At 34.7% G+C, this 27,831-nt stretch overlaps 1 protein-coding gene across 3 annotated transcripts in view; it reads left to right on the top strand.

Annotated features, from left to right (window-relative positions):
• AFTPH (aftiphilin) overlaps positions 1-27,831 on the top strand; it is a 63,022-nt gene that overhangs the window by 20,847 nt on the left and 14,344 nt on the right. For all 3 annotated transcript variants that reach the window (XM_059943199.1, XM_059943200.1, XM_059943201.1), the window contains exons 2-6: positions 5,428-7,394; positions 17,628-17,779; positions 19,593-19,719; positions 20,117-20,173; positions 23,050-23,172. In XM_059943199.1, the coding sequence (XP_059799182.1) occupies positions 5,460-7,394; positions 17,628-17,779; positions 19,593-19,719; positions 20,117-20,173; positions 23,050-23,172 (2,394 nt within the window). In that variant the 5' untranslated portion in view covers positions 5,428-5,459. The remainder of the gene's footprint in view (positions 1-5,427; positions 7,395-17,627; positions 17,780-19,592; positions 19,720-20,116; positions 20,174-23,049; positions 23,173-27,831) is intronic.

Genomic DNA, 27,831 nt, shown 5'->3' with positions numbered 1-27,831 from the left:
GCAATAGATTAACCATGAACAGATTCTACTTAAACATCACAGATGGTTCTTTAAAAATATAGTATTATGAGAATATAAAATGATACAGCACTCTAGAAAATAGTTTGGCAGTTTTTACAAAACTAAACATGCACTAACTTAGGACCCAGTGATTATAGTCTTGGGCATTTATCCCAGAGAAATAAGAACTTATGTTCCCACAAAAACCTGTATGTAAATGCTTTAGCATCTTTATTATAAATACTATTTAAATATACTATTAGTGTATGTATTATTAATGTAGTATATATACTATTTATAATAGTAACATATAGGAAATAACCCGTATGTCCTTCCGTTGGTCAGTGGTTGAACAAACTGGTATATCTGTACAGTGGAGTACTACTCAACAATAAAAATAATTGGCCTACCGATGCACGTAATAACCATACATTGGACCTTAAGGGCATTGTAGTGAGTGAAAAAAGTCAACCTCAAAAGGTTACATGCTGTATGATTCTATTTACATAACATTCTTGAAATGATAAAACTATGGATATGGAGAACAGATTAGTGGTTGCCCAGGGACAGGAATGAGGTAGGGGAGTGGGGGCAGTTCTGTATCTTGATAGTGGTAGTTTCATAGATCTGTATGTGGGATAAAATTGAACTATATACAAACACAGATGAATGCAAGTGTTTTGGGTTTTTTTTAATGGTGAAAACTGAATAAGGTCTGTAGTCTACTTAATAGTAATACCAACATTTCCAGTTTTGCTATTGTACTAGAGCTATTTGAGATGTCACCATTAGGAGGAACTGGGTGAAGGGTGTACAGACTTTACTATTTTTGCAACTCTGTTCATCTATTATTATTTCAAACTAAAAAGTTTTTAAAATAAGGTATGCTGTACACTCACGTTCATGGCAGCGTTATTCACAATAGCCAAAAGGTGGAAGCAACCTATCCATCTGTCGACAGATGTTAGTATATACATACCATGGAATAATATTCAGCCTTAAAAAGGATGAAATTCTGACTCATGCTACAACGTGTATGAACCTTAAGGACATTATGCTAAGTGAAATAAGCCAGTCACAAAAGGACAAATACTGTATGATTCCACTTATATGAGGCACCTAGAGTAGTCAAATTCATAGAGACAGAAAGTAGAAGGGTGGTTGCAGGAGCTGGGGGAGGGGGAATGGGGAGTTATTGTGTAGTGAGTACAGAGATACTTTGTTGTTTTGGAGGATGAAAAAAGTTCTAGAGATTGATGGTGGTGATGGTTGTACAACAGTGTTAATGTACTTAATGCCACTGAACTGTACACTTAAAAATGGTTAAAATGGTAAATTTTATGTTATGCTTATCTTGCGACAATTTTTAATAAAGCATTATTATTGTATAAGTAACACGTTTTTTTATAAAATAGGCATATTTTAAATGCAAACATAAATCTCCTGGAATGCTTTTAATCTTTTTCATTTTGCAGTGATCACAAACTTATAAATAAGTTGCAGGTTCAGTACAAATAAGATTTTTTTCCAGAACAATTTGAGACTGTTGCCAACCTGATGCCCCATCTCTTTCAAATATTTTAGAGTGTATACCAAGGACATTCTCTTATATAGCCACAATACTACCATCAAAATCAAGAAATTAGCATCAGTGTATTGCTGCTGTCTAATTCTTGGGCTCTTCAAGTTTCACGGTCATCCCAATAATGACCTTTATAAAAAGGGGAGCCAGTTGAGAAACAAGTGTTATATTTACTTGTCACTTCTCTTTAGTCATCTTCAGTCTGGAACAGTTTTCCAGTTTCTTCATAACTTTCATGACATTGATCAATACTTTTGAAGATTTTAGGCCAGTTGTTTTGTAGACTCTCAATTTGAATTTGTCTGAAGTTTCCTCATGAATTTATTCAGGCTATGTATTTTTGGCAGGAATATTCCAGAAGTGAGTCTGTGTCCTCATTGCATCCTGTCAGGTGATGCATGATTTCGATATTCCCATTACTAGTGATGTTCACTTTGATCACTTAAGTGTCAGGCTTCACCACGGTAAAGTTACACTTGTTCCCTTTGTAATTAAGTATGTTGTAGTGATATTTTGAAACTACGCAGTACCTTGTTCCTCATCTAACTTTCAGTTTATTCACTTATATGTTTATATCCATGAGGACTGATAGTTTATTATTTTATTCAGTGAATTATAATCCATCATCATCTTTATTTTGATGCTCAATTTGTCCCTGATTTTAACAGCAGTAACCCCTTCAAGCTGGTTTTTGTGTCCTTTTGACATGTTCCCATCATTATGAATGCTTTTAAATTTTAAAAAAAAAAGGAATTATGATATTAATGAGTACATAGTATCCTATGTAGCATAATTTGCTTAAGTAATCCCTTTGGAGCATTTTGTTTTACTTTAAAAACTTTTTTTTTTTTTTTTTAGAATAGCCAGATTGCCTTCTGGAAGCCTTGTAACAATGTATGCACCCACCAGTAGTATGTGTGTACAAGTGTCCCTTTCTCCACACCTTCATTAACAATTGGAGAGTATTTTTAAATACTAGGAACTTCATCATTAAAGGGAAACTGTCAGAGGTCAAATGACCCTGTACACCCAGCATTAGAAGGGGTATTGGGGATGTTAGACAAGGGAAGAAAATAGGGTTTATGTGTATCTTTTACTGTTTTTTTTTTTTTCTCTTTAAATCAGCAGAAAAGAAGGTATCTTAGCACTAAAGCAGTTATTTCCTTCTTTATAATGCTGATTTCATAGGTGAACAATTAAAAGTAGATGTTACAATGGAATCTTTTTTCTCATGACTTGCTTATTTCTCTCAGCAGCTGACCAGTCATTGACCTAAAGATCTTTTCGAAATTCTGAAGCCATTCTCTGCTAACCAGCTGTATGACTGTTGGTAAAGTTGCTCACCAGTAGGCCTCATTTTCCTCATCTCTGAATTAAATTATGTGGTTTCTAAGGTACCTTCTCTGTAAAACTGGAAGATCTTATGAAATTTTATCCTGATAGTCGGAAGAAAGTTTTTTTGTTGTTGTTGTTAGCTTGCAAAACTGGTTGAATTTTGTAGTAAACGTTTTCCTTATGTGTCTAAGGACAACTGTGAATTGTAGTCAGTATCAATTCATTATCTATGGGCTGTTTTTGTTCTAGGACTTTGATGTTAATCTTCCCTTTGCTTTTAATGTTAAGTTTGTCTTGTGACACTTTTGACTGTTTAATACAGAGGACCAAAATAACCCAGACATAGATTTCATTTAAGAATTAAATGTATAGAAAAAGAAGGTATCATAAACAGGTGGGCATGGGAAGGATTATTCAATAAATGGGATTATGATAATTGCTAGTCAGAAAAAAAATTCACTTAGACCCTTGCTTTAGACCATATGCCAAATAAATTGTAGATGTATTAAAAATTAAATGTAAAAAAAAACCCTCTAAGTAGAAGAAAATAAAAATGTATTCAATTGTAAGCTTATATGATAGCAAAATAATGAAGAAAATTACTAATGGAAAATTAATTAATTTGATCCCTTAAAAATTAACTTGGGAAAACGGTTTGGCTTATAAAGTTAACCACACACTTACCATGCGACCCAGCATTTGCACTCCTGGGTATTCATCTTAAAGAAATAGGAACTCATGTTCACATGATAATCTGTACACAAATGTACATAGCAGCTTTATTTGTAATTGTAAAATACAGAAAATAACCCAAATGACTTGAATGGAGTAAGTGGAGAAACAAACTGTGGTAACATCTATATAACGGAACAGTACTTAGCAATAAAAAGGAATGAACTGTGGACACATGCAACAACATGGATGGATCTTGAGGGCATTAAGCTGAGTGAAAAAGCCAACTTCAAAGGGTTACATATTATATGATTCCATTCAGATAACACTCTTGACATAGCATAATTATAATGATGGAGAATAGATCAGTGGTTGCCAGCAGTTAGGGTTTAGGGAAGGGCATGACTGTTAAGGGATAACACAAGGGACTTTCTTTATATTGATGAGTATTATTGAACTATTTTTGCAACAGTTCTAATCCTCAATTATAGTGACAGTTACTGAAATCTAATCTGCACATATGATCAATTTCATAAAGCTATACAGACACACAAAGAAAAAAAGTGAAATCTAAACAAGGTCTGTGGCTGAGTTAATAGGTTGTACTGATGTCAGTTTCAGGGTTTGATCATGTACTATTGTTGTTTACCATATTCTTATTGAGGGAAACTGGGTGGGAGTATACATGAGAACTCTCTGTACTATTTTTTCAACTTCTTGTGAGTCCTAAGCAATTTCAAAATTGAAAGTTATAAAAAATTAAGTAAACTATGGTACAACCAGACAATGGAACATTATTCAGTACCTAAAAAGAAAAAAGAAAAAAGAGCTATCGAGCCATGAGACATGGAGGAAGAACCTTAAATACATAGTAATCAGTGAAAGAAGCCAATCATACAGTGTATACAGGCCACATACTCTGTGATTCCAATTATACGACATTCTGGAAAAAGCAAAACTATGGAGACAGTAAGAAGACCAGTGGTTGCCAGGGCAGGGGAGTGGGAGGGATGAATAGAATAGGTGGAACACAGGATTTTTAGGGCAGTAAAATTATTTTGTGTGATAATGTAATGGTGGACACGTCTTTATGCATCTGTCCAAACTCATAGAATGTACAGCACCAACAATGAACCCTATTATGAACTATGGACTTTGGGTAATAGTGATGTGTCAGTGTAGGTTCATCAGTTGTAACAAATTTACCACTCTGGTGGAAGATGTTCATAATAGAGGAGGCTATGCATGAATGGGGGTAGGAGATATATGAGAAATCACTGTACCTTCTGCTCAATTTTGCTGTGAACCTAAAACTTATCTAAAAAAATAAAGTCTATTAAAACAAACAAAAAAAATTAACTTGGGTCAGAAATAAACATTGAAAAGTAAAGTGAGGAAAATATCAATATTCATAGCCATTTTTAGAGATAAAATTTTCATGTCTTTTATTTATAAAGAACTCATACAAATCCATAAGGCAAGCCCTGAGTCCCCAATGAACTGGAAAGAGAGCTTAAGAGAACAAGCAAGTGCCCCAAGAGAGACTTTTACAGATATACTTTTTTAAGTGTTTATTTGAAATTTTCTGGAATCCCCAGATTCAGTAATGTACTACCAATGCCCGTGGAAACATACACTAGAAGAGAGTGTTTTTTTTCTTTTTTGTTTTTTTTTTTGCCATTATATTATAGCTGTGTAATCTCACCTAAGATAAAAATAGTTTAAAAGATAAAAAACAGAGCACTGTAAATTTGCATAGTTTTGAAGTTTCTTTGAGAGAATTTTTAAAGATTTTGTTCTATGTAATCAGTTCCCTAAAAAAAATCTTTTTTTTTCAGGTGTAAATTAATTATTTGAAAGCAATTGAACAATGGAGCCAGACATCATTCGAATGTACTCTTCATCCCCACCACCACTAGACAATGGAGCTGAGGATGATGATGATGATGAATTTGGGGAATTTGGTGGGTTTTCCGAAGTTAGCCCTTCTGGTGTAGGGTTTGTTGATTTTGATACACCAGATTATACTCATCCCAAGGAAGAGTTTGTACCTTCAAACCATTTTATGCCAATTCATGATTTCTCAGAAAATGTAGATAGCCTTACAAGCTTGAAGTCCATTAAAAATGGTAATAATGATAAGGACATCACTGCTGAACTTTCTTCTTCTGTGAAAGGACAGTCTGATATTTTACTTTCTACCACCAGCAAAGAAATAATTTCATCTAAAACTTTAGATACTTCCATTGATGGCATAGAAAGTCCAAGAGATTTGAATGAAATAGTGGAACAGAGACAGAATGTTGGAACACCTGAAAGTTTCTCTCCAGGAGATTTTAGAACTGATATGAATGTTGTTCATCAAAACAAGCAGTTAGAGAGCTGCAATGGTGAAAAGCCTCCTTGTCTGGAGATTCTAACAAATGGGTTTGCAGTATTGGAAACTGTAAATCCTCAGGGAACAGATGATCTGGACACTGTAGCTGATTCAAAAGGACGAAAGCCTCTTAGCACTCACAGTACTGAGTATAATTTAGACTCTGCACCTAGTCCTGCAGAGGAATTTGCAGATTTTGCCACATTTTCCAAAAAAGAAAGGATACAACTAGAAGAAATAGGATGTGCAGTTTTAAATGATAGGGAAGCACTTACCATTCAGGAAAACAATAAAATTAATAGAGTCAATGAACTGAATTCTGTAAAAGAAGTGTCCTTGGATAGAAGCATTGACGATAAAGGAGACACTGCTGGAGAGGATCAGGTTTGTGTTTCAGAAATAAGCATGGTGAGTAATGGAGCTTTCACCAGTGAAAAACAAAGCCTTCCAACATTGCAACAGGATGAATTTTTAAATTCAAGTGTTCAATCAAAGGCTTGGAGTTTGGTAGACTCAGCTGAAAATTCAGAAGCCAGTAGGAGAGAACAATGTAAAACTGAGGAAAAACTTGATTTATTTACTTCTAAATGTGCTGACCTATGCATGGATTCTACTAAAACTTATGATGCTGATGATGAAGTTGGTTCTTCCAAAGAAGAAAGTAGAAAGTTTACTGATTCCCGAAGCCTCAGCATTGATCGTACAGAAGAAAATGTTTTGGATGATTCTATAAGTGTAAAAAATGGTGATAGTAGTAATGACTTTGTGACTTGCAACGATACCAATGAGGATGATTTTGGTGACTTTGGCACAGCCAGTGGCACGACTCCACCTTTTGTTACTGGTACACAAGATTCAATGAGTGATGTCACTTTTGAAGAGTCTTCAGAGCACTTTCCACATTTTAGTGAACCAGGTGATGACTTTGGAGAATTTGGGGAATCAAATGCTCTCTCTTGCCCAGAGGAAATTATATTTACTGAGTCAGTTCTAAAACAGACTTCTGATAGTTTATCAGAGGGATGCAATTTGGCAAGAAAATCTACTGGGACAGGCACTGAACCTGTTTCAGAACTGAAAATTGGGCAAGAAGGTGAGTTTGGAGATTTTGATTCTGTGCCAAACATTCAAGATGACTGCAGTGATTTTCAGGACTCTGATGATTTTGCGGACTTCAGTTCAGCTGGTCCTAGCCAGGTTGTAGACTGGAATGCTTTTGAGGATGAACAGAAAGATAGCTGCTCTTGGGCTGCTTTTGGAGACCAGCAAGCTACTGAATCTCATCATCGAAAGGAAGCCTGGCAGTCACATAGGACAGATGAGAAGATTGATACTCCAGGAACCCCCAAAACGCACAGTGTCCCTTTAGCAGCTTCCAAAGGAGCAATTGCTGGTGGTCATTTACAGGAAACAGCCACTTCAGCTCAGGTATTTACTCATTTTCTCTATTTTGTATGACATTAATTGCTGTGGAGGTTTCTAATTCAGCTTTTCAAAAAGTATTTTTTAATTGGGTACCTGTTAAAGGCATCTCTTTATGATATACAATGCTTGCCAGATTTGTAGATTAGTTACATGTTTCACAATCATTTGGTTAATGTTAAAGAGACATTCTTATAATAATGCTTGGTAAGATTTTTCTTTATCTCAGTGGGTTTCTTTAATATTTACAGAAATATTAAATAATCATAATCATCAACTTGGTTTTTTGATAAATATAAATACCACTTATGTAAAAATTCATTAGTTAGTGAACTATTCCAGCAAATCCTTCAGTTTTTACCTTTATAGTGATTTTAAAAGAAGGTTAAACTGAGATTTAGAAGATTTTTTAAGCTTCAGAAAGTAATGTCTCTTAATTTTGTCTATCAAAGACCTAGTTTTGATTACAAAAAAGAGCAAGCAGAGTTTGAAACCTCAATCTGTGCTGAAGGCTATAGGGACTTGAAGGATAGAAAAAGAATTTGAAAAAAAACAGATATGGGCCTCATAATTTAACAGCTAATAAAAGGCCTGAGGTGAGGATGTCAGATGGATTAAGGGTTAGAGCTAGAACATGCAACAGCTGTAGCCGACTTAGCCGTACTGTGACTATTTATTTGCTTATAATTTCTTGCAAATGTATATTTATGTTTACTCTTAGGAAGTAGGATTGTCAGGAATATTTTTACCCCTTAGCCCCTGTACTTTATCCTTTTCTGGTCCAGATTCTTTCAGAGAAGATTCATTAAGATTTATTTTGACCTAAAGTAGCCCCTGGAGGTGCAGTGTGATATCTAGATTGTTCCCCAGTCCTGAGTTGTACCCTGTGCTAAATTTAACCAGGGGTATGGAAGAGAGCACTCCCTTGAATATCACTGCTTTTTATTGATATATGTAACACTTGGTCCACAGGCCTATTTTAAAAATACTGAGAATAAAATCAGAATCTATAAACTTTGCTTCTCCAATTATCTTTTGCTAAGCAAACCATTTTCAATTGGAAATATTTCCAGAGTCTGTTAATTAAAATGGTTATACATCATTGCTTTGATATCGCTGATACATTAAGATATTGTAGAAATTGTGGTACCACCAGTTGGAGTGCACAGCTAATCACTTTTCATTTGACATTGAGTGTCTGAATAGCTTAATTTGCTAATTCAGTTATTACATGGTTTGGCTAATGTGTATTATTCCTGTTGAGTAATTCATTATTGAGGCAGAAGCTTACAATTTTAAACAAGGAATGAATTAATTATATAATGCAAAGTGAAGACTCTTGGTTTTTGACCTAATCCTTTCCCTGTTTAGTTTCATCTTATTAGAGTATAGGGTGACACTAGTATTGGATAATCTTTAATTTATAGCCTTAGAACTTTTAACATCATCATATAATGTATTTTTTAAAGTATGACCACTTCAAAAAGGAATTTTTTGCATCATATAAGTTGATTGAAGTTATTTATGTATAATCTGATAACTGGATATAGGAGGAAATAAAGTACAAGGGCTTTATGGAATCTTACGGATCTGAGTTTGAATCTTGACTCAGAGTCATATAAGTGTTATGATTTTGGACAAGTTACTTCTGAACTCAGTTGTCTGTAAAAAAGGAGGTAATATCTGTTGCAAAGGACTTTTGTAAAGATAAAATAACAGTAAACATTAAAACGAGTGAAAAAAATCTATTGAAAAATAAGAATCTTGTAGTATGATTCTGTTTTGTAAAAATAAAACAAAAACTATATGGATGTGTCAAGATGCATTGACTTCCTGAGATTTGTCTGGTTCAGTCCTCAGGCTTTTCTTTTCGCTGAATGGCTATGCAAAATGAGCAGAACTTGGAGATGCATGTTGGAAAGGAGAAACTGCTGGAAGGGGGCTAGAAGAGAAGTTTGGAAGGAAATTGAGGTGGGGAAATGGAAAGTGACTGAGTTGGAAAGTGACTTCCATTCTTATCCTTCTGTTGTAAAGGAGGGTTGTGACCTGTAGTTTCTTCCTTTTCCAGAATCTGCTGGAAATGCACATTAATCTAGTTCTCTAGGAGAGGATTAGATTTATTAATATTTTTCTTAAAATGTTTCTCCTAGTTGCCACCATTTTGGGGACAGCACAGAAATCCTCACATATTAATGACACTAAAAGTTAGATTTTTTAATCATAAAATGATTTATCCCTATTGAATCTTACCTGGATACAACAATTCTGTCTTGAACAGAGTGCCCTCAAATTGTGTTTTGACAGAATGTTGTGAGAGTCTTTTAGAATTCAGAGCTCAGTTAATTCAATTAAGCAAACATTGGGAACAGTTCTTTGTGAAGTCAGACAAATGGTATAGTTGTCATTTCAAATTTCTTTGACTTTTTTGCTATGTATGTGACATTGTCCAGGTCCCTGTTTTTTTAGTACTTTCCTTTTTTCAGCCTACCAAAAGGATATCTTAACATTTTAATAAAATATATCTTCCGTGGGTCAAGAGACAATCAATTATTGCAACTTTATTGCAATAATTTGTTACTTAGGGAAAAGTCAACCAAGTAGAAATCTTTGAAACTTATAAAATGTTTTTAGTCAAGCCAGTTCTCAGATGGTGAGTCGAGCAAGCCTCAGAGGGTTCAGGCCTTGATGTAAAAGCCATAATGACCATTTATTGAGAAATATTCTTCTCCTTCAGTGAATACTTTTTTCTGAGAACGCAGAGTTCAGTTTATTTCATTCTCCTGTTAACATTCTTATAAATTGTAGAGAAAAGCAAGTTAGTGGTATCTCTATTGTAGAAATTGGAAAAAGGTCAAAATTATTCTTCACTTTTGGGGCTAAGATTTAAAACAAAATAAAATGACAGTAACAAAAAACAAAGATCTCCTTACTTTGAAAGCAGTTCTTTTTCCAAAAGACCATTATATGTATCGTTTTAACAGTTTTTTGTTTTTTGGGGTTTTTTAACCTGTTAATGTTCCAGAAAGGAACCTTGATTGAAATAGCCAAGATGCCTTTTCTTAGGTATAAGGTAAAGGAGATAATGTCATGAGCACTGCATTAAACTCTGAGCTTTTGTAAAATTTTCAAAATACTGCTCTGGGTGTTATTTGAGAATTTAGGTAATTGGTAAGTAATCTCTTTATACTAACTGGCTATAGAAAAGGAAGCTATGAGTCATTTTCTTTTATTAGCCATCTAATTGATAATGCTACTGGGAAAATGTTATTAGAAGATTTATCTTGAGAGCTTTAAAAATTGAGTATCACAAAAAGGAAAAAGAAGAGAATCACTAATACTTTGGCTTATGTTATTTTGAGATTAAGTTATTGGTTTGCTCACCAGAAAGTCAGCATTCTCAAACTGAGTGTAACTACATTTTTCACCGTCATTTATTTAATCACCTGCCTAAGATTTGTGCAGGTTTTCCTTAATGTGGGTGAACACTTGAACTTATGACTGAAAACATAAGTAAGCAACAAAATAAGGAAATTAAGTGGTCAAAAGGTACAGCCTTCCAGTCATAAAATAAATAAGTCCTGGAGGTACAATGTACAGCATGGTGACTATTGTTAATAATACTGCATTGTATATTTGAAAGTTGCTAAGAGTAGTTGTTAAAAGTTCTCATACGAGAAAAGAAAAATTTGTAACTATGGTGACCATTTTGCAATATATACATATATTGAACCCTTATGTTGTACATATGAAACTAATATAGTATGTCAATTATATCTCAATTTTAAAAAAAAAAGAAAGAAAGAAATTGAGATTTTGGCCGTATAGCTCTTTGCTTGCTTGAAGTATTTGGACAGCAATTCCTTTTGTTATTTTTCCCTCAGAAAATTTGAAATTCTGTCTTTAATTCCAAAATAGATAGAAATACTTTATTCGATTTATCCAGAAACTGTGCAGAAGGGGCAAACCATCTTTTTAGAGCATAGTGAGTACTACAATTGGTTACTCTTCTTACGTAGCTTGAAACTGGGGATTGATAAGTATACAGTTGTAGATTGTACTTGATATCTTACTTAATATTTAATGGTGGTAAGGCATAAGGTATCCTCTTAAATGGAAGATTAAATTGCCCAGTGGATTTTATGTTTCTTCTAAACTTCCACTGAAGAACAAGACCTAATGCTATCAATATTAAAACTATTGACATTAATCAACTACTGTTTGTAAGGAAGAAAGGAAAACTAACTAGAAATATGTTGAAGGAATTTTAGAAATTACCTTAAAATCAAGATACTTTAAAGGGGATATGCCTTTGAGTGGCCTCAGAACCATAGTCTAGGATCCTCGGTGCTGTCTTATACACTCCTTTGGAAAACTGAATGAGAATTTCAATACACAATCTTTTTATACTCCACTGTAGTCATTTACAAAATAGAGTTGTATTAATCATGGTTCTCCAGAGAAGTAGAACCATGCATGCATGCATGCATGGAGAGACAGACAGACAGACTGATGTATTATAAGGAATTGGCTCGTGCAGTTATGGAGATGATCACGAAGTCCTAAGATCTGTAGTCCGCAAACTGTCTTCAGTTGATTGAATGAGGCCCATTCATACTAAGGAAGACAATCTGCTTTACTTAGTCTACTAATTCAAATATTAATCTCATCCAGCAACAACCTCACAGACATATCTAAAATAATGTTTGACCAAATGTCTGGGCACCCCTTGGCCCTGTCAAGTTGATGCATAAAATTAACTGTCACAAGAGGGAACACCAAATATCCATATATAGCTTTCAGGATTTTTGGAAGACCTGTAACCTGTTTGTAACTGAGCCACGTCAGTTGAGAAGCTCTGCATTAGATAATATGACTTATTTACACCAGTGTATAAAATGAAAGGGTTTTCTTCCTCCAAACCCAGACATGGAGACAGGACAGAACTGGGAATGAGTATAAGTGAATTCATGCATAGTGCTTTGCCCTCATTGATGAATTAAAACATTGGGTAATCATTTTTGCTTTTCCAGAAACACTGTATGGGTTGAAAAAAATAAAATATAGAGGGATTCAAGGTAATAAAGAACCCTGATAGGAAAACAAATATACGAGAAATGAGAAAATTGGGAAAGAGAGAAATCCTATAAAAGCCAGTGTACCTTTGGAGAGTAGTATAGCTAAGACCACATATGACTTTTGTGAGCCCCTTCCCCATAAAAGATATTTAAAATTCTATTTTATGACTTGATATAAGGTTGAGTATGTTAATATTAACTATTAAAACGTTTTCATGAACCCCTAAAATTATTGTGGACCCTAGGCCCTGTGCCTACTGCATAAGTTGGCCCTGGTTATAGTATAGTACCTAAAAATCAAGGCTCTGGAGTCACGCTGCTAGATTCAGATCCAGCTTTCAGCACTGACTTGCATTAGCCACTTCTCTGAACCTGAGATTTAGAGAATAATAATAGTACTTACTTCAAAACTCTCATTATGAAGATAAAATGAAATTGTGCATATTAAAGGTGCTTAGCGCAGTGTCTTGCACATAACTTGTGCTCAATAAATGTTAGCTGTTACTGAATAATCTCAGAAATGCACTTCTTAGAAAATGATCTTCAAAGGTGCAACAAATAGTGTTGCCAACTGGATTTTTTGGTGAATAGCAAAAAGTAATAGGGAGATAAATGAGAATTTGTGTGGGAGTACCCCTAGTTCAGCTATATACTCACCTGTCAGACTAGTTTGAGAGCAAAAGTGCTGCTTCTGGCTAGTTTCCCTTCTCAGAATAGTTTTGACAGGTAGGAACTCTTCTGAGCACAAGTGTGCTTGTCTGCAAGTAGCAGACCTTCTCCTTTGGCTTCCTAGTGCTGGAAACGATAGAGAAAATAAAAAGGGAGTCTGGTACCTGTCTAGAAAAGCATTTGCCTTTCAACCCTGCATTTATCAGAGCCCCCTGTTCTTAAAATGTTTAATGGCCAGATGTGCTGCTGTTTGCGGGTTTAGAATTTGATATGTGTTTGAATTGACAGACATGGCTCAATCACCAGTTTCCTAATTCCAAATTCAAGGGAGAACTGATGACTCTTTTTCCTCTTTGACTTTGAAGTTGAAGGCATTTGAAATTCAAGTAACTGGAGTGAATATTAACTTATTTAGTTTGCTATTTAGTTACTGTTGTAACCTCAGCTAAATATTTAATATGCTAAGTGGGTGTGTACTTATTTTGTTACCCTCACATTAATTTAGAGTGCAGCACTGGCTCTTTAGTAAAAATTTACTATTTGCTTTGTTGGAAACTATGAATAGTAGTGTTAGATGAATAATTTGCTTATGCACAGTAGAATAAATCGAAGTTTAAATAATATTTCACTTTACTGACTTTAAGGCTGTTGCATGTGTTAAACTACCTTGGCTGACAATGTTGAGGAAAAAATTGAATATATTTTAAAACAATTAAAATTATTTAATAATCTTTAAGAAACAAAAAAACCCAAAACCTTTACCAGGATCAACCTTTACCTTTTTTTTTGGCTGCATTGGGTCTTCGTTGCTGCATGCGGGCTTTCTCTAGTTGCGGTGAGCGTGGGCTTCTCATTGTGGTGGCTTCTCATTGCAGAGCACAGGCTCTAGGCACGTGGGCTTCAGTAGTTGCAGCACGCAGGCTCTAGGGCGCACAGGCTTCAGTAGTTGTGGCGCGCCAGCTCAGTAGTTGTGGCTCCCAGGCTCTAGAGCACAGGCTCAGTAGTTGTGGCGCACGGGCTTAGTTGCTTTGTGGTATGTGGGATCTTCCCGGACCAGGGATTGAACTTGTGTCTCCTGCGTTGGCAGGCGGATTCTTAACCACTGCGCTACCAGGGAAGTCCCAACCTTTACCTTTTATCTCATGCTCAAATTTTATGAGTTTTTAAAAATTGAGTGTCTGATTACAGTGTTTTGGGAAATCTGTTTTTTTGAAAGAAATTTATCTGCTTGGTCATAAGAGAAACTATTCTTGTGGTAAGTTAGTTTCTCTTCTTCTGAGTGTTAATGTTAGTCATATTCTTATACCTCTTCTACTTACCATGTTACTTGGGCTATGTTCCATCATATCTTTGAACTTTATTGTGCTTCTTGGGAAGTAAAGCATCTTAACACATCTCATGTGTGGTTTACACTCTTTGATTTTCAGAATGTGATCAAGATTTAAGTTACAAATGCCAACAATCAACCAAAATGTTCACAAATTTTCAAAATTTAAAATCCCCAAGGAGTAGCAGTAACAGGTTCTCATTATATAAGCAGCTGTTAACAACAGATATTTTTTAATTAGGTACCTTTTTCCCAACTTGATAGGAGGACCTTGGGGAGGATGCAAAATATTGGGATTATTTAATTTCTTGATATAATATGGTAGAAATTGATATAAATTGAGACAGGTATTTTCATAATGATTTAGAATGCTAAATAGTGGTGGAGAAATAGCCTTAGTGAGATTTGAACCTGGTTTTGACATTTATTCCTTGGCAGGCCACTGTGTCTGTATGTATCATCTATATAATAACAAGAGTAGTGATAAAAGCTACCACTTCTTGAGCACACACTGGGTGTCAAGCATTTACTCCTCTAATTTATTATTCACCTTGTAAGGTAGGCCCTGAGAGCTCCAGTTTATAAATCCTGAAACTGAGTCTCAGCCCCTTGGGTCCACAGTCCTCTATTGAAGTGTTATAATTACATCAGCTATTTACTTACTGGAATTAACTAGTAGTAAATGAAATTTGGCATTATTTATTACCATGAACAAGATAGTAGCCCTTTTAGCCTCAAACTGGTCTTATAGATAGTTGGAAATTAATATACTTTAAAAAGTAAAATGTTAGGAAATTTAATTTTAATCAAAATCTTTGTTAATTCTATTAGCTGCTTTCTTGTTGAATTGTTGAGGAGTTCCTCCTTGTGGTGAGTGGTGCTGGTCAGTTAGTGGATTCTGGTTGTTTGAATCTTTATTTAAAAAATTTATTTATGGCTCTACCTCCAGGGTCGGCAAACTATGGCTTAGCAGACAAATCTGTCCTGCCGCCTGTTTTAGTAAATCAAGTTTCATCGGAACACACCCACATTTACTTGTTTATGGATGGCCTGCAACACGAAAAATATTCACCATCCAGCCCTATAGAGAAAAATCTGCCAACTCCTGCTCTACCTCATTCAACAAAAGATTTGAAGCAATTGAGTCTAATATCTAATCCTAAAGACATATGGAACTTTCTTTTAAAATTTCCATGTAATTTTATTCTTTATGAGAAAAGGTTGGGAAGACGTTTAAAACAAAGTTTAAACGTGATTGGGTTAAAATAATGTTCTGTTTCCTCAAGTACATTCCACTAATTTGAGAATTTGCTCACTGGTATACCTAAGACCTGGTAGTTATGTGTAATGATTGATCCAAATCATTGAATATGTTTTGAGGTCCTTTCTTTCATCCTTAGATAAATGTTTTTTCTATCCCATTAAAAGGATAACAAAGAGGATACAAGAAAGATTCTGTTTTAATTTACAGAGAAATAAAATTTGGTCATATGTGAGTTTTTGCTTACCCTCCTTGCCCAAGAGGAGCCAATGCTTATTATGTTTCCAATTAGACGGTTATCTGATCCCTTTAAAAGTAATGTCTGTCCATTCCCTCTGTTGAAGTGAGTTAAGTATGGGTCCCCTTGATGCACTCAAGTTTCACAAGCCTTGGGATCTTGAGTCTACTCTTTACTGTAGGTTTCATAATTGATACTGAGAACCTTTTCCCATATCACATACATGAATATAATGAAGGTGTTAAACTTTTGTAGAGATAGCAGAAGAGTACCCTGAGACCAATTATGCAGCGTTAAGTTTTTTGCTCTGATACTGCTTCCAAAAGAGATTTTGTTTTGGAAAATATGTATGTGAAAATTTTTCCTTTTGTTTTTAATTTTCCTGTTTGCTGACTATACTAAACAACAGAAATCAAGCATTAACTTGTTTTGTTACTTGGCAGGAAGTACCACCATGATGTGGCATTTTCTTGTACACAGGATGTCATTTCAGTAGTACACTTAATCTTCCAACAAGTTTTGACTTAAAAGTTTGTATTCCTAGTTGATGTTTAAGTAGTAAGGTGAGCTGAGTTGAAAATATTTTACATGTATCTGAAATAAAGTTAGGAAAGTGGGAATAAATGTTATTGTAGGTTACTAATGTAGACTAAACCTACTGGTACCCCCAAAATCTAAGTTAATCTAAATCCAACAAGTTTTAATTAATAAAAATACTCCAAAAATGCCAGTGTTCTCAGAGAAAATACTCTAGGGAATATGCAGGCTTTGCTTGGAGGAAAGGTAGTGTACTATTCAGAAATACAAATATGCACACCATAGAAGAGTAGAGAAATGGAATTTCTAAAAGATAGCACAGATCATCAAAATGATAAATGAGCCATTGAATTTCTTAGTAAAAATTGGGACATTCTTTCCTACTTTGGTTTCTTCTATTAGCAGATATTTTTAAAGGTTTTCACAACAAGGTCATTCTGTATATCACAGGGAACTATATTCAATATTCTGTGACAAACCATAATGGAAAAGAATATGAAAAAGAATATATATGTATGTATAACTGAGTCACTTTGCTGTACAGAAGAAATTAACAAAACATTGTAAATCAACTATACTTCAGTAAAATTTTTTAAAAATTGTAAATAAGGTTTTCAGAATTCACGTGTTCATATCCAGGTTCTGTTCAACTATAATAGGATAATACTTTTTGCAAGCACCAATCTTATTGTTCTATAGAGTATGTGAGTGGTAGTAAGAAACACCCCAGTGTTATGGAAAGATTATGAATACTGTTTGGTTTTTTTGGTTTTGTTTTTGCTTGCAGATTATTCAAACTTTGAGATTGCTTTCTCACTGTACAATGGGGTAGTAATTTCTTCTTTGTAGAATTTTGTAATAGATTAAGTAAGATAATGTTTGTAAAGTGCCAGGCATGATGCTTGGTGTGTAACGACATTTATTTGTCATTACACAATTATTTAAAGCTGTTCTATGAGTAGTTATGCTTCTTTCACTTAGTGTTTCCTGTATCTGACTGGTAGTTCCCCCACCCCCTAGTAGCGGACAGGATATTGGTGTATGGGTGTGTGTGTGTGTATTAATGATAAAGCTATGACATTATTAAAATTACAAAAATGAAAATAAACTTTTGGGGGGTGTTTTGATGCAGACAGCTTTACTAAACCGCCTGGAGCGAATTTTCGAAGCATGTTTTCCTTCCATATTTGTCCCTGATACTGAAGAAGAAGTTACTTCCCTGAAGCACTTGCTGGAAACAAGCACCTTGCCAATAAAAAGAAGAGAGGCCTTAGCTGAAAGTGGGTAAGTAGTAGACACTTTCCAGATAGCATGTATATTTGTTAGTTTCAACTGTTCTAATTTATAAGGTTATCTAAGGTTATCTTAAACCATTAAGGTTCTAAAACATTACTGTGTTTAAATTTAAAAAATTATATTGTGCCAAAAGATATGATTTAAAAGACTCTCTACTTGTCCATTTTTGAGCTTTTTAAAAAAAAATTCTAAATCGATATTCTAATCAATTTTATATATTATTTTTTGATTTCCTAGTATGATAGATGAAAATTTAGATCTTACATCTGCTATTCTCTTCTCTTCATCTTCCCAGTATACTTATATCATAGTTTTTGGTTAAATTGTTATTTGGTATTTTCATTATTATCATCATATATATAGTGTTCACAGCTAAGCCACTATTTTCTTTATAGTATACCTTTTTCCTGGATTTAATAATTGCCTCTCTTTTTCATTTACTGAGTCTTTCCCTACCCTCCAACAGCCTGTTAATATAATTTTACTTGTGATAAAACCTATCAAGCTGACCATTCCATTTTTTACCTGGAGTCCTCCATCTTCCAGTTCCTTCCAATCTGGAATGGATCAGTCTAGGCCCCCTAAACACATGTTGTCTTGGGACTTGCCTTCACTTAAATCCCATTTTGGTGGAGCACATCCTCTAATAGCCTCCTGAGAGAAAAAGGTACACAGGAGGTAAAATTTTACTTTATTCTACCCCTACATCAAATTTATAATTTAGGGTCTTTTGTTGCTGGTGTTCTGAAATTTCACAATGAAGTATCTCGATATGAATCTTTTTTCATTCATTGGACTGAGTACTAGGTAGGAACCTTTCAATCTGGAAGCTTCTGTTCTTCAGTATTGAGCAATTCTCTTATAATGACAATTACCTTCCCTCCATTGCCTCTGTTTTCTTTCTGGAACTCCTATTAATTATTAGATGTTAGAGGGTCTAGATTGACTTGCTAATTTTAATTTCAAAGTTATTCTTATTCCTGGGTACTTCTGTTACATTTCATTACTCCCCACCTCTGGAGGCAGTATTTCTTAATTTCATTGAAGATGAATATTATTTTTGCTTCTTGACTTTTGTTTTGGGGTGATTTCTGAGAACAGAAGGGGACAAAAAGGTTGATGTTTTGCCATCTTTAAACTGTAGATATTTTTTAAAAATATGCTAGCTGTGCAGATAGTTCATACTCTTAGACCCAAGAGATTCATTCTAAGGAAATAACACAATTCTGCAATAACACACACCATAAAATACAGGAAGATATTCTTGCACTACTAGCAATAGGAGCCAAACAATAAGAACAACTTAATTAAAACTGTAGGATTGTGGCTAAATAAATGATGATGCATCTGTCTAATAGAACATTACACAACCACTGAAAAAGATACATATGTACATAAGGAAATGCTTAAAATCTGAAAAGAGAATACAGAATTTTAAATATGCTGTAATTGCAGTTGTGTATTTGTGGGTCAAGACTCAAGGAGAAAACATATTAAATAGCTCCAGAAAGATGGTGGGATGCTGGGTGGTATCTTTCCTCCTTTTAAATATTTTTGCCTTACAATTTAAAAAGAATAACATACCAGCCCAATTTTTGCTTGATTGTTTCAAATGAGTTTAACTTAGTTACTTTTCTAATGACTAAGTGTTGGCTGTTGATTTCATTCAGATAGTAGTTATATACTCATGTTAGACACAAGATTAATTGAAATGTATATTTCACAGTCACATTAAAAGTAGAATTCATGGTGAAAGCTATTGAGTAACCCATTGTTGGTGGCTTCATCGTGACCTTTGCAGGGAACTGCTGGATGTGTGGGCTGAGCTACAGGACATCCATGATGCACATGGCTTGAGATATCAGTGGGGCGGCTCCCATAGCAACAAGAAGCTCTTGTGCTCCTTGGGAATAGACACCCGAAACATTGTGAGTTTATTAGTACCTTGGAAAATCCTTTAATCAACCTATGAATGTTTTTAAATTCTGTCACACTTCTGTTGAAACTAGTTCCTCAGAAAAATAAATATTAGTTGGTTTAACATGTTCATGTATTTTTGAATATGCCAACATAAATCTATCTAGATTTTTCTGCAATATTTCTTATTTTTAGGAAAAGTTGTTTTAGTGTTTTTCCTTAACTATAAAATGAAGGAATTGGGCTAGGAGATCAAAAATATAACCCCATAAGGGCAATTTAACAATTTCTTCAATTTATCATTCATGATGTATGTAATAAACCATTACAAGCATATTTTGGAAACTTTCATTCTGTGACAGATCATTCTCTAAATATATGTTCTTTCTCTCTAACGTACGTATATAGCTCTTCACGGGCAATAAGAAGCAACCTGTTATAGTGCCCATGTATGCAGCAGGATTGGTAAGTACAAAGATGTCTTTGCATGTGTTTATCATTGCTGCATTTATTCTGTAAAATCATCTTACATAGCACGACATGGAAAGTGTATTTTAAGGGGCATTTACTGTGGGGCCATTAAGAGAATAAATACAGTATCCTTTTTCGATCTCATAAATCCCTTCAAGTCTTGATCTGAGGATATTTTTCTGTATTCTATTAATTATAGACACTTTTGTTTTAGATTGAAGATTATTTTTTATCTTAGTAATATTAGTGCTCATAACTTTTTGTAAAATGCACCTTTGGAAGTCTCTCTCTTTTAATTTGCTTTTAAAAAGAAGAAGCTGAAGTATCTGAAGCCTTAGCTATCACTTGTTTTAATGCATTTGTGATTTTTTTTAAATAATGCAGTATTGAAGCCATGGATGTATATCAAAGCTTGGAAATATCAAATTATAACAAATGAAAATGAGTCAGGACCCATAATTGGTATTTAGTTTTTCCATTAATGTTTTAAACGTGTTGAATTTTGTTTTTTCAGATATGCCAGGTAGTCCAGGAAAACTGAGGAATTTTCATTCTGTACCTTATCAAGACTCAGTCATATTTTAAAGTTTGACTTGTTTGTGGTTCTTGGCGTGTCTTTGAGTTATTGGTGCATAAAAATGGCCTATCAAACTAAAAATATTTTAAAATTCTTTCACCAATAACTTGAAAATAAGAACAAAATACTGTGTTTAAGATAGAGAAAAAAAATAACTGAGGAACCCTTGGTATGGAGTTTAAGTTTAAAAACCCTTTATGTGCATGTGAAAATGAATTTGCTGTGGAACTTGACCTTTTTTTAATCTGCAAACTTTTCCATGAATAAGCTCTAATTATTGTTATTAAATTGAAATGTTTGCTTTGTTTTGTTTTGTGGAATTGCACAAAAACTTCTGTGCTTGACCTTTTTTTAAAAACTCAGTTTCTACTCCTTTGTGAATGGTTATCTTGTATTTTCAAAACACCTTGATCATCCCTACTCTCTTTTATGTTGTAGGTAAATGTAATCCAGAACGTTTCTTTAACTTTCTGGTTATGTGGATCTCTTTCCTCAGGGAGTAGCATTCTAGAGATTGTTGGTGGTGTTATTGTCACATTCTGAATAGGAAGTAGGAAATTTAATTTGTGGGCACTTTTCATTCAGCATGTTGGCGACAGTAACCTACTTAATGCTCTGTGTTAGGGTCAGGACATTAGCCAATTCTTTAAGTTTTATGTGGAATTAGAGACTAATGTCTATGCTTTTTTTCCTATCTTAATTACAACCTTTTATTAGTAATGTAATTTTACCATTTTTGTAAGCTTTTAATACCAAAGTTGGTTTAGTGAATGTATCATCTCCTCCTCCATCTTTGTGATGCCTTATATTTAGAAACTTACTCTTTTTCATATCTGGTTTCAAATTTTAATGATACCTGAATTTTTCCCATGGTGCTTTACACACATGTGATGTTAAGTATCTTTTGATCTCATCTGGAGGAATAGTACCTGAAATTGTCATTTAAGTCACTGGCTCTGAGACTTCAATGTGCATTGGAATTGCTTGGAAGACTTGTTAAAACACAGAATGCTGAGCACCACCCCCATAGTTTCTTATTCGGTAGGTCTGGGGTAGGGCTCAAAAATTTGCACATTTGACAAGTTCCCAGGTGATAGAGAAGCTACTGATGGGGACCACTTTGAGAACCACTGACTTAAGGGAGAGCTCACATTAGAAAAGTTGGCTAAGACTAGTAATTGTTTGCCAAATGCATGGAGCCTTTGTAGAAGGGCACACTAGAAAGCCTGTATAATGTGTATGGTATTGAATTAGACCATGAATTTATTTTCATTTTTCAAGCTGCTAGATTAAAGCCTTTCACATGCACTGTTAAGAACTAAATCTGTAAATTGCTTATTTAGCTTCTGCTTGATTTTATGAGGGTAGGGGGATTCTCCTGAAAACTTGGTTTTAGAAATGTATAGATTCTAACTATAAGATTCCTGACTTAGCAGCTTTGGGGTTTTTTCCCCAATAGTAAAGGGAGACTTTTATTTGTTTGATAACTATTCAAGAGCTTATCAAGTATTATTTTTAAATTTGTAAAAGCTTGGGCCTTTTTTCATGCCAGTAACCTGGATTATTACCCATTATTTTTAGTGTTTGATAGAACATTAATGCAAAATGCTGATTTTTTTCTTCTTCTTTGTTTCTACATCCATCTTGAATGTTTTTCTCTCTTACTCAAAAAGTGTGTTAGATTCATAGTGGAATATGTAAGATGTTTTCCCCTCTGAAATGACTGTCTCTGCTTTGCCAGTCCAAAGAACCAAGAACTAAGGTTCCCATCTATAGTGGAACAAGGATCAAACACTAAATTCACGTTGAACCATGTAGACGTCATCACATTATATGGTGTGTTTTAGAATCAGCTCTCACCTCTCCAAGCACCACCTTGGTGTAATGTGTATGAAGAGTGCCCTTTCCTGCAGTTTCAGATCTGAAACATCAGAATAATGTTGGATTCTTAGGGCATGGATGTAATATACTGTTCTGCTTGCCTCTTCCCCACCCCCACCATCCCATGTGCTTATGCTTTTGTGTGACAGTGATAACCAGGCACTTTACAACAAATCCAGTTCAATTACAACGTCTTGCTTCAAAAAGTTTGGATTCCAAAGGTATTATTATGAAACATTTCCCATTATAGTGCTATAAGATTTTCACTAAGCAAAATTTAGGACTAGTTCCTTTTTGTCTTCAGTTCTTTCCAGATGACCTGTTTTCTTTCTGCTTTCTGCTAGATTAACTTTCTTGTAAAGTTTATGGGCTGATCCTTCCCCCCCATTAATGGCTAATATGCCTTTTTCAGGGTATGTTAGAGCCCACCAAGGAACCGTTGAAACCACTATCTGCTGCAGAGAAAATCGCTTCCATCGGTCAGACAACCACTATGTCACCAGAAATGAACACATGTACATCTGACCAATTCCAGGTAAAAATATCTGGATGTATGTAGATATTTTTATGCATGTATATACATGTATGTCCACACACATTGTTGTTTCCCTTAATATATAATTTTCAGTTTTTAAAATATTTTTAAAATTTAGTTTCATGATGGATGTGATTTCAGTTACTTATTAACATCCCTTGAAATACAATGAGCAAATTCTCTTTAATTTTAAAAAATAGACAAGGCAATTTGAGAACTGGCTGGTTATGGGTAAGTCCTTTAAACCTATCCAGGACTTAGTCTTCTTACCTATAAAATGAGGACTTTGAAGCAAGCATCTCTAAAAATCCCTTACGGCCTGAACATTATGTGATCATTATTACTGACACACAAATCTGGTAAGTGCTAGATTTCAAAAAAATGGAAAACACTGCATTTATACCAGCTCTTCAAGTCTGCTGTATTGTGTTTTTCCTGAAGCCTGCAAAAATTTTATAAAGTAATAAAATTTAGGTGTGTTTATTACATCAAAAACTGTTGTTTTGAGAGTTTGAATAAAGCTGTTAAGTTAAAAATGATGTAGCCTTTAACAAAACATTCTATGGATTAGGAAAAAAAGAAGGCTCTCTTACCTTTCTTATCCTTTACCTCCTTGGGACATTTAAGCACAAATCATATTTCAGTCTAATATGTTTAATATCAGAGCCGTCCCTCTCACTTTTTATCTGGGAGAACATAGCCACTTTGGTTTGCTTACTTTTTTGACATCAAATTAGAAACTGACTCAGTGCTGGTTAAACATTGTTTTTTAAAATATTAGTATTCTTAATGAACATTACCATTTCTAAAACATATTCTTGCTGTGTTTGTCATTTCTTAACCTTAGATATCATCTTTGATTATGTCTAACACTGTAATGTATGTTTGGACAGCCTTTTCCAAAATGTGTGTTCCATTGAACACTAATCCCCAGAAATGCTCCACTAAAGAAGGGTTCCATAGTGAAGTAAGTTTGGGAAATATTTCATATCATACCCTACAACCACCCTTGGAGATTCACAACCCACACATTAAGGACTCTGAAGAATCTTGCAATGAATAACCCTATTTAATTTTACTTCATTTCTCAAATTTACTTGGCCACAGGACCCTTTTCTGAAGAACATACTTTGAAAAATAATTTTGTAAAGCAAGGTCCTACTTTTTCAGGTGTGTTTCAAGAAACATCTAATATCACTGCTATGTACCACTGTGGTTTATACTTGGGCTTAGCTTAAACATCCCTCTGAACCCAGTTTATTACCGGCACTGAATTAGTGGGCAAGGGGACCTAATGCGTAAAATGCCTGGCCTTACTGATGGTTGGGCAACAGGCAAGGTGCCTTGGGCAAAATGTCTCAGTAGGTTGAATCTGTCCTTAGCTCTCTTCTTTTCATTGGCCTTATATTGCCCTCTGGCTATCAACTGCTCTCCCAGGCCTGCCATGTCTATGCAGGTTCCAAAATTACTTCTCCCACAGCACATTCTCACTTCTGCCTCAGTCAACATTCTTATTCCTACAATGCTAGGTATTAGGAAAGTAATTTGAGTAACTGCCTGGTATGTTTTCTGGAAATGGAGCTGTTCTTACTTGAGGCCACTTGTTGCTACTTTTACTTGCCTCCTTCTCCTCTTCTCCTCTATCCAACCACTTCCACGTGTTACAGCCCCATAAGTTTGCTTATTTTATCAGAGTTAGCTGTCACCTGTCATTTTTGCCTAGTCATACCTCATACTTATCATCGTTCTTATATAATTTAATTATAGACTTGATTAAAAGTCTAGATAACCTAATAAAAAGCATGTGTGTTAATTTAACAGAAGATTTTTAATAGAAATTAATGTGTGTTAATTTAATGGAGGTTAGTTGCAGCTCCATATGTATTCAGCTGCTGCCACCTCTATGCATACATATACACCCCTATGTACTTGTAATCAAGGGACTCTCTCCCTATTTATAGGCAAGTGTAGGAATTTTCAGCAACATTTAAGCATATCTAACATTTTTGCTGGAAGATGGAACTTGGTCTCTTGCTACTTATCTTTTTTAAAAGCTCTTTTTAAGCAAATATGTCCTTTTATTCTGTTTCATGCACACATTTCTCTTTTTAAAAAATACACATATAAATAATGAATTAACAAGTTTATTCTGTACTTTTTTATGGTAGTTTGTGATCCTCACTGGCTTTAGCTTTTAGGCTTTTGGGAAACCAGTGAAAACAATATTTCCCAGTGGAAATTCAAACTTATTTCTGAATTGACTTGAGCCTGTGTAGGTCTGCATTCTAACATTCAAATTGAAGATTTCAGCATGCATATCAGAATTTTGTGCTGAGATGCCTAACCTCCATCACTAGATTGCATGACCTGTGCTTGGCTCCATACTTCTGATTCAGGTTAAGATACTTAACAAACATCTGCAATGCATTGTAAAGATTCTCTATATAAAGTGATATTTCTTACCACTATTCTTTGGCATGCAATGTATATATTATATATACATTATATAAACATGTATATATTTTTCACTTAACATTTTGGCCATGCAGTCTTTCTCCTAGTGATAATTTTCAGATGAAACAGCCATAGCCATTAGTGCTAGAAGCTTAGCAAAACGTGTCAGGAAAGACCTGTTCAATACCTAAATTTCCCCCGCCCAAAACGTATAGCAGACCTTCCTCTTATGTTTTGGCATCATTGAACAGTGACTTTCAAACTTAGCATAGTTGTATAATTCTCATTATGACTGCATTCTTTTTGGTCTGTCTTTTCTATTTCATTTTGGTACCCATTGAATTTTTATCTTCCGCATCAGTCTGTACTCATCAGTCTTATAGCCATTGCATCTCTTGTTTAGGAATTTAATATTTTACTAACAACTGTTAATGTTTTTTTAAAAGATGCTTTTACCTGAAAAAATGGTTTATAGGTAAAAAGCAGTAGTGATACTTTTTCTTGTTGTTGTTTGCCTCTTTATCCACTGAATTTCAAGGTCACACCATTCACGGTGCCATTATTGATTCCCCTCTAAGATCAGTACTTTAACCATACTCTGTTCACTGCTGAGTAAAGTCAGCTCTCTGGCTAGCAGTTATCCAACTAGTCACCACTAGCAAACTTCTTTTCTTAGGCTACTTTATGTTGCCATTTCAGTTGTGAATCAGAATTTTAGAGTTAGAAGAAAGAAAAAATGACTATCTAGCACTGTACTCTCTTTTTACACTTAGAAAACATATTAGGAAAGACTAAGTGATTTACCCAAAAGCACACATCAGTGCTATAGCTAGGACTAGAACCAGAGTCTCCTGTCTCTAGTCTTTTCTTTCCCCCTCTTTTTATTATGACCTTGTCTCCTTTCTTTTGTCTCTTCAGTAATCATTCATGCCACATTACTTAAAGTTGTTTGAAAATGTTTCATTCCAGGGCTTTCTCTTTAAGTTGCCTACTTGTCTGTGCCGTTAGTTAGCCTATAATTATTTAGGTATCTGTTTTTCATCTATCTCTTTTCCACTGAATTTTGATTCATGATTTAGCACCTCATTATTACAATATTGGCTGTGTCTTCAAAAGGCCATACGCCTCTGTGAGAAGCTAAAATTCCAGAAAATCACTGAAATATTTCAAAACATCCAGCTACTTGACATCATTTAGGTAAAACATGTTAATGAAAGACCTTTGCTCCATTTACCCAGAAACTTTGTTATTATGTAAATCTGGGTTTGGTCCATCCAGTCAGTGTTGAATAGTTCTAAAGGTGTTTCTGATCTAGAAGTAGAATAATATAAGTTGAATCTGTTGGAATGCCTAGAGCTTTTTGTTTGTTTTTGAGATCAGCTAAAGAAGATCTTTTCTAAATGTTATTTATCGGTCTTGCAGGTAGGTTATAAACTAGATTTTCACCAGGATTTTTTAAAATTTTATTTGAAATAATTATAGATTCACAGGAAGTTCCAAAGGTAGTATAGAAGAGGTGCCTTGTGTCTTCACCAGTTTCCCCCGTGATTACATCTTACATAATCATAGTACAAGATCAAAACCAAGAATCTGACATTTGTGCAATATGTGTGTGTAGTTCTATGTCATCTTTCCATGTGACCACCTCCACAGTCAGCATACAGCATTTCTTCCATTGCCACAGCCAAGCCCCCGCCCCACCCCACTCCAGCTCCCACAACTCTCTCTCACCCCTGGCAACCACTAATGTTAGTGTTTTATTTTGTTTATACCTAGCCCCTCCACCTCCAGGCCCGACTTATATGGGGGAGACTAAGTGCTTATAGTAACATTCCTATAATTGGTTATCAAAGCAATTGTATTATAATGTCATGGGATTGGACTTTCAAAAATAGCCGATTCATGTTCCCTTCCTACAGGGAACAATGTCTTTGTCTACACAGAAAAAATGATTATAAAGTTGTTTTTTTTTTTATTTATTTTTTTATATTTTATTCATTTATTTTTGGCTGCGTTGGGTCTTTGTTGCTGTGCGCGGGCTCTCTCTAGTTGCGGTGAGCAGGGGCTACTCATTGCTGAGGTGTGCGTGTTGCTCTGTGGCATGTGGGATCCTCCCGGGCCAGGGCTCGAACCCGTGTCCCCTGCATTGGCAGGCAGGTTCCTAACCACTGCACCACCAGGGAAGCCCCGATTATAAAGTTTTAA

The sequence above is a fragment of the Balaenoptera ricei genome, chromosome 13 (genome assembly GCF_028023285.1).
Source record: "Balaenoptera ricei isolate mBalRic1 chromosome 13, mBalRic1.hap2, whole genome shotgun sequence".
Lineage (NCBI taxonomy): Eukaryota > Metazoa > Chordata > Mammalia > Artiodactyla > Balaenopteridae > Balaenoptera > Balaenoptera ricei.
Note: the sequence above shows the minus strand (reverse complement) of the source record. Positions and strands in the feature narration are given on the sequence as shown.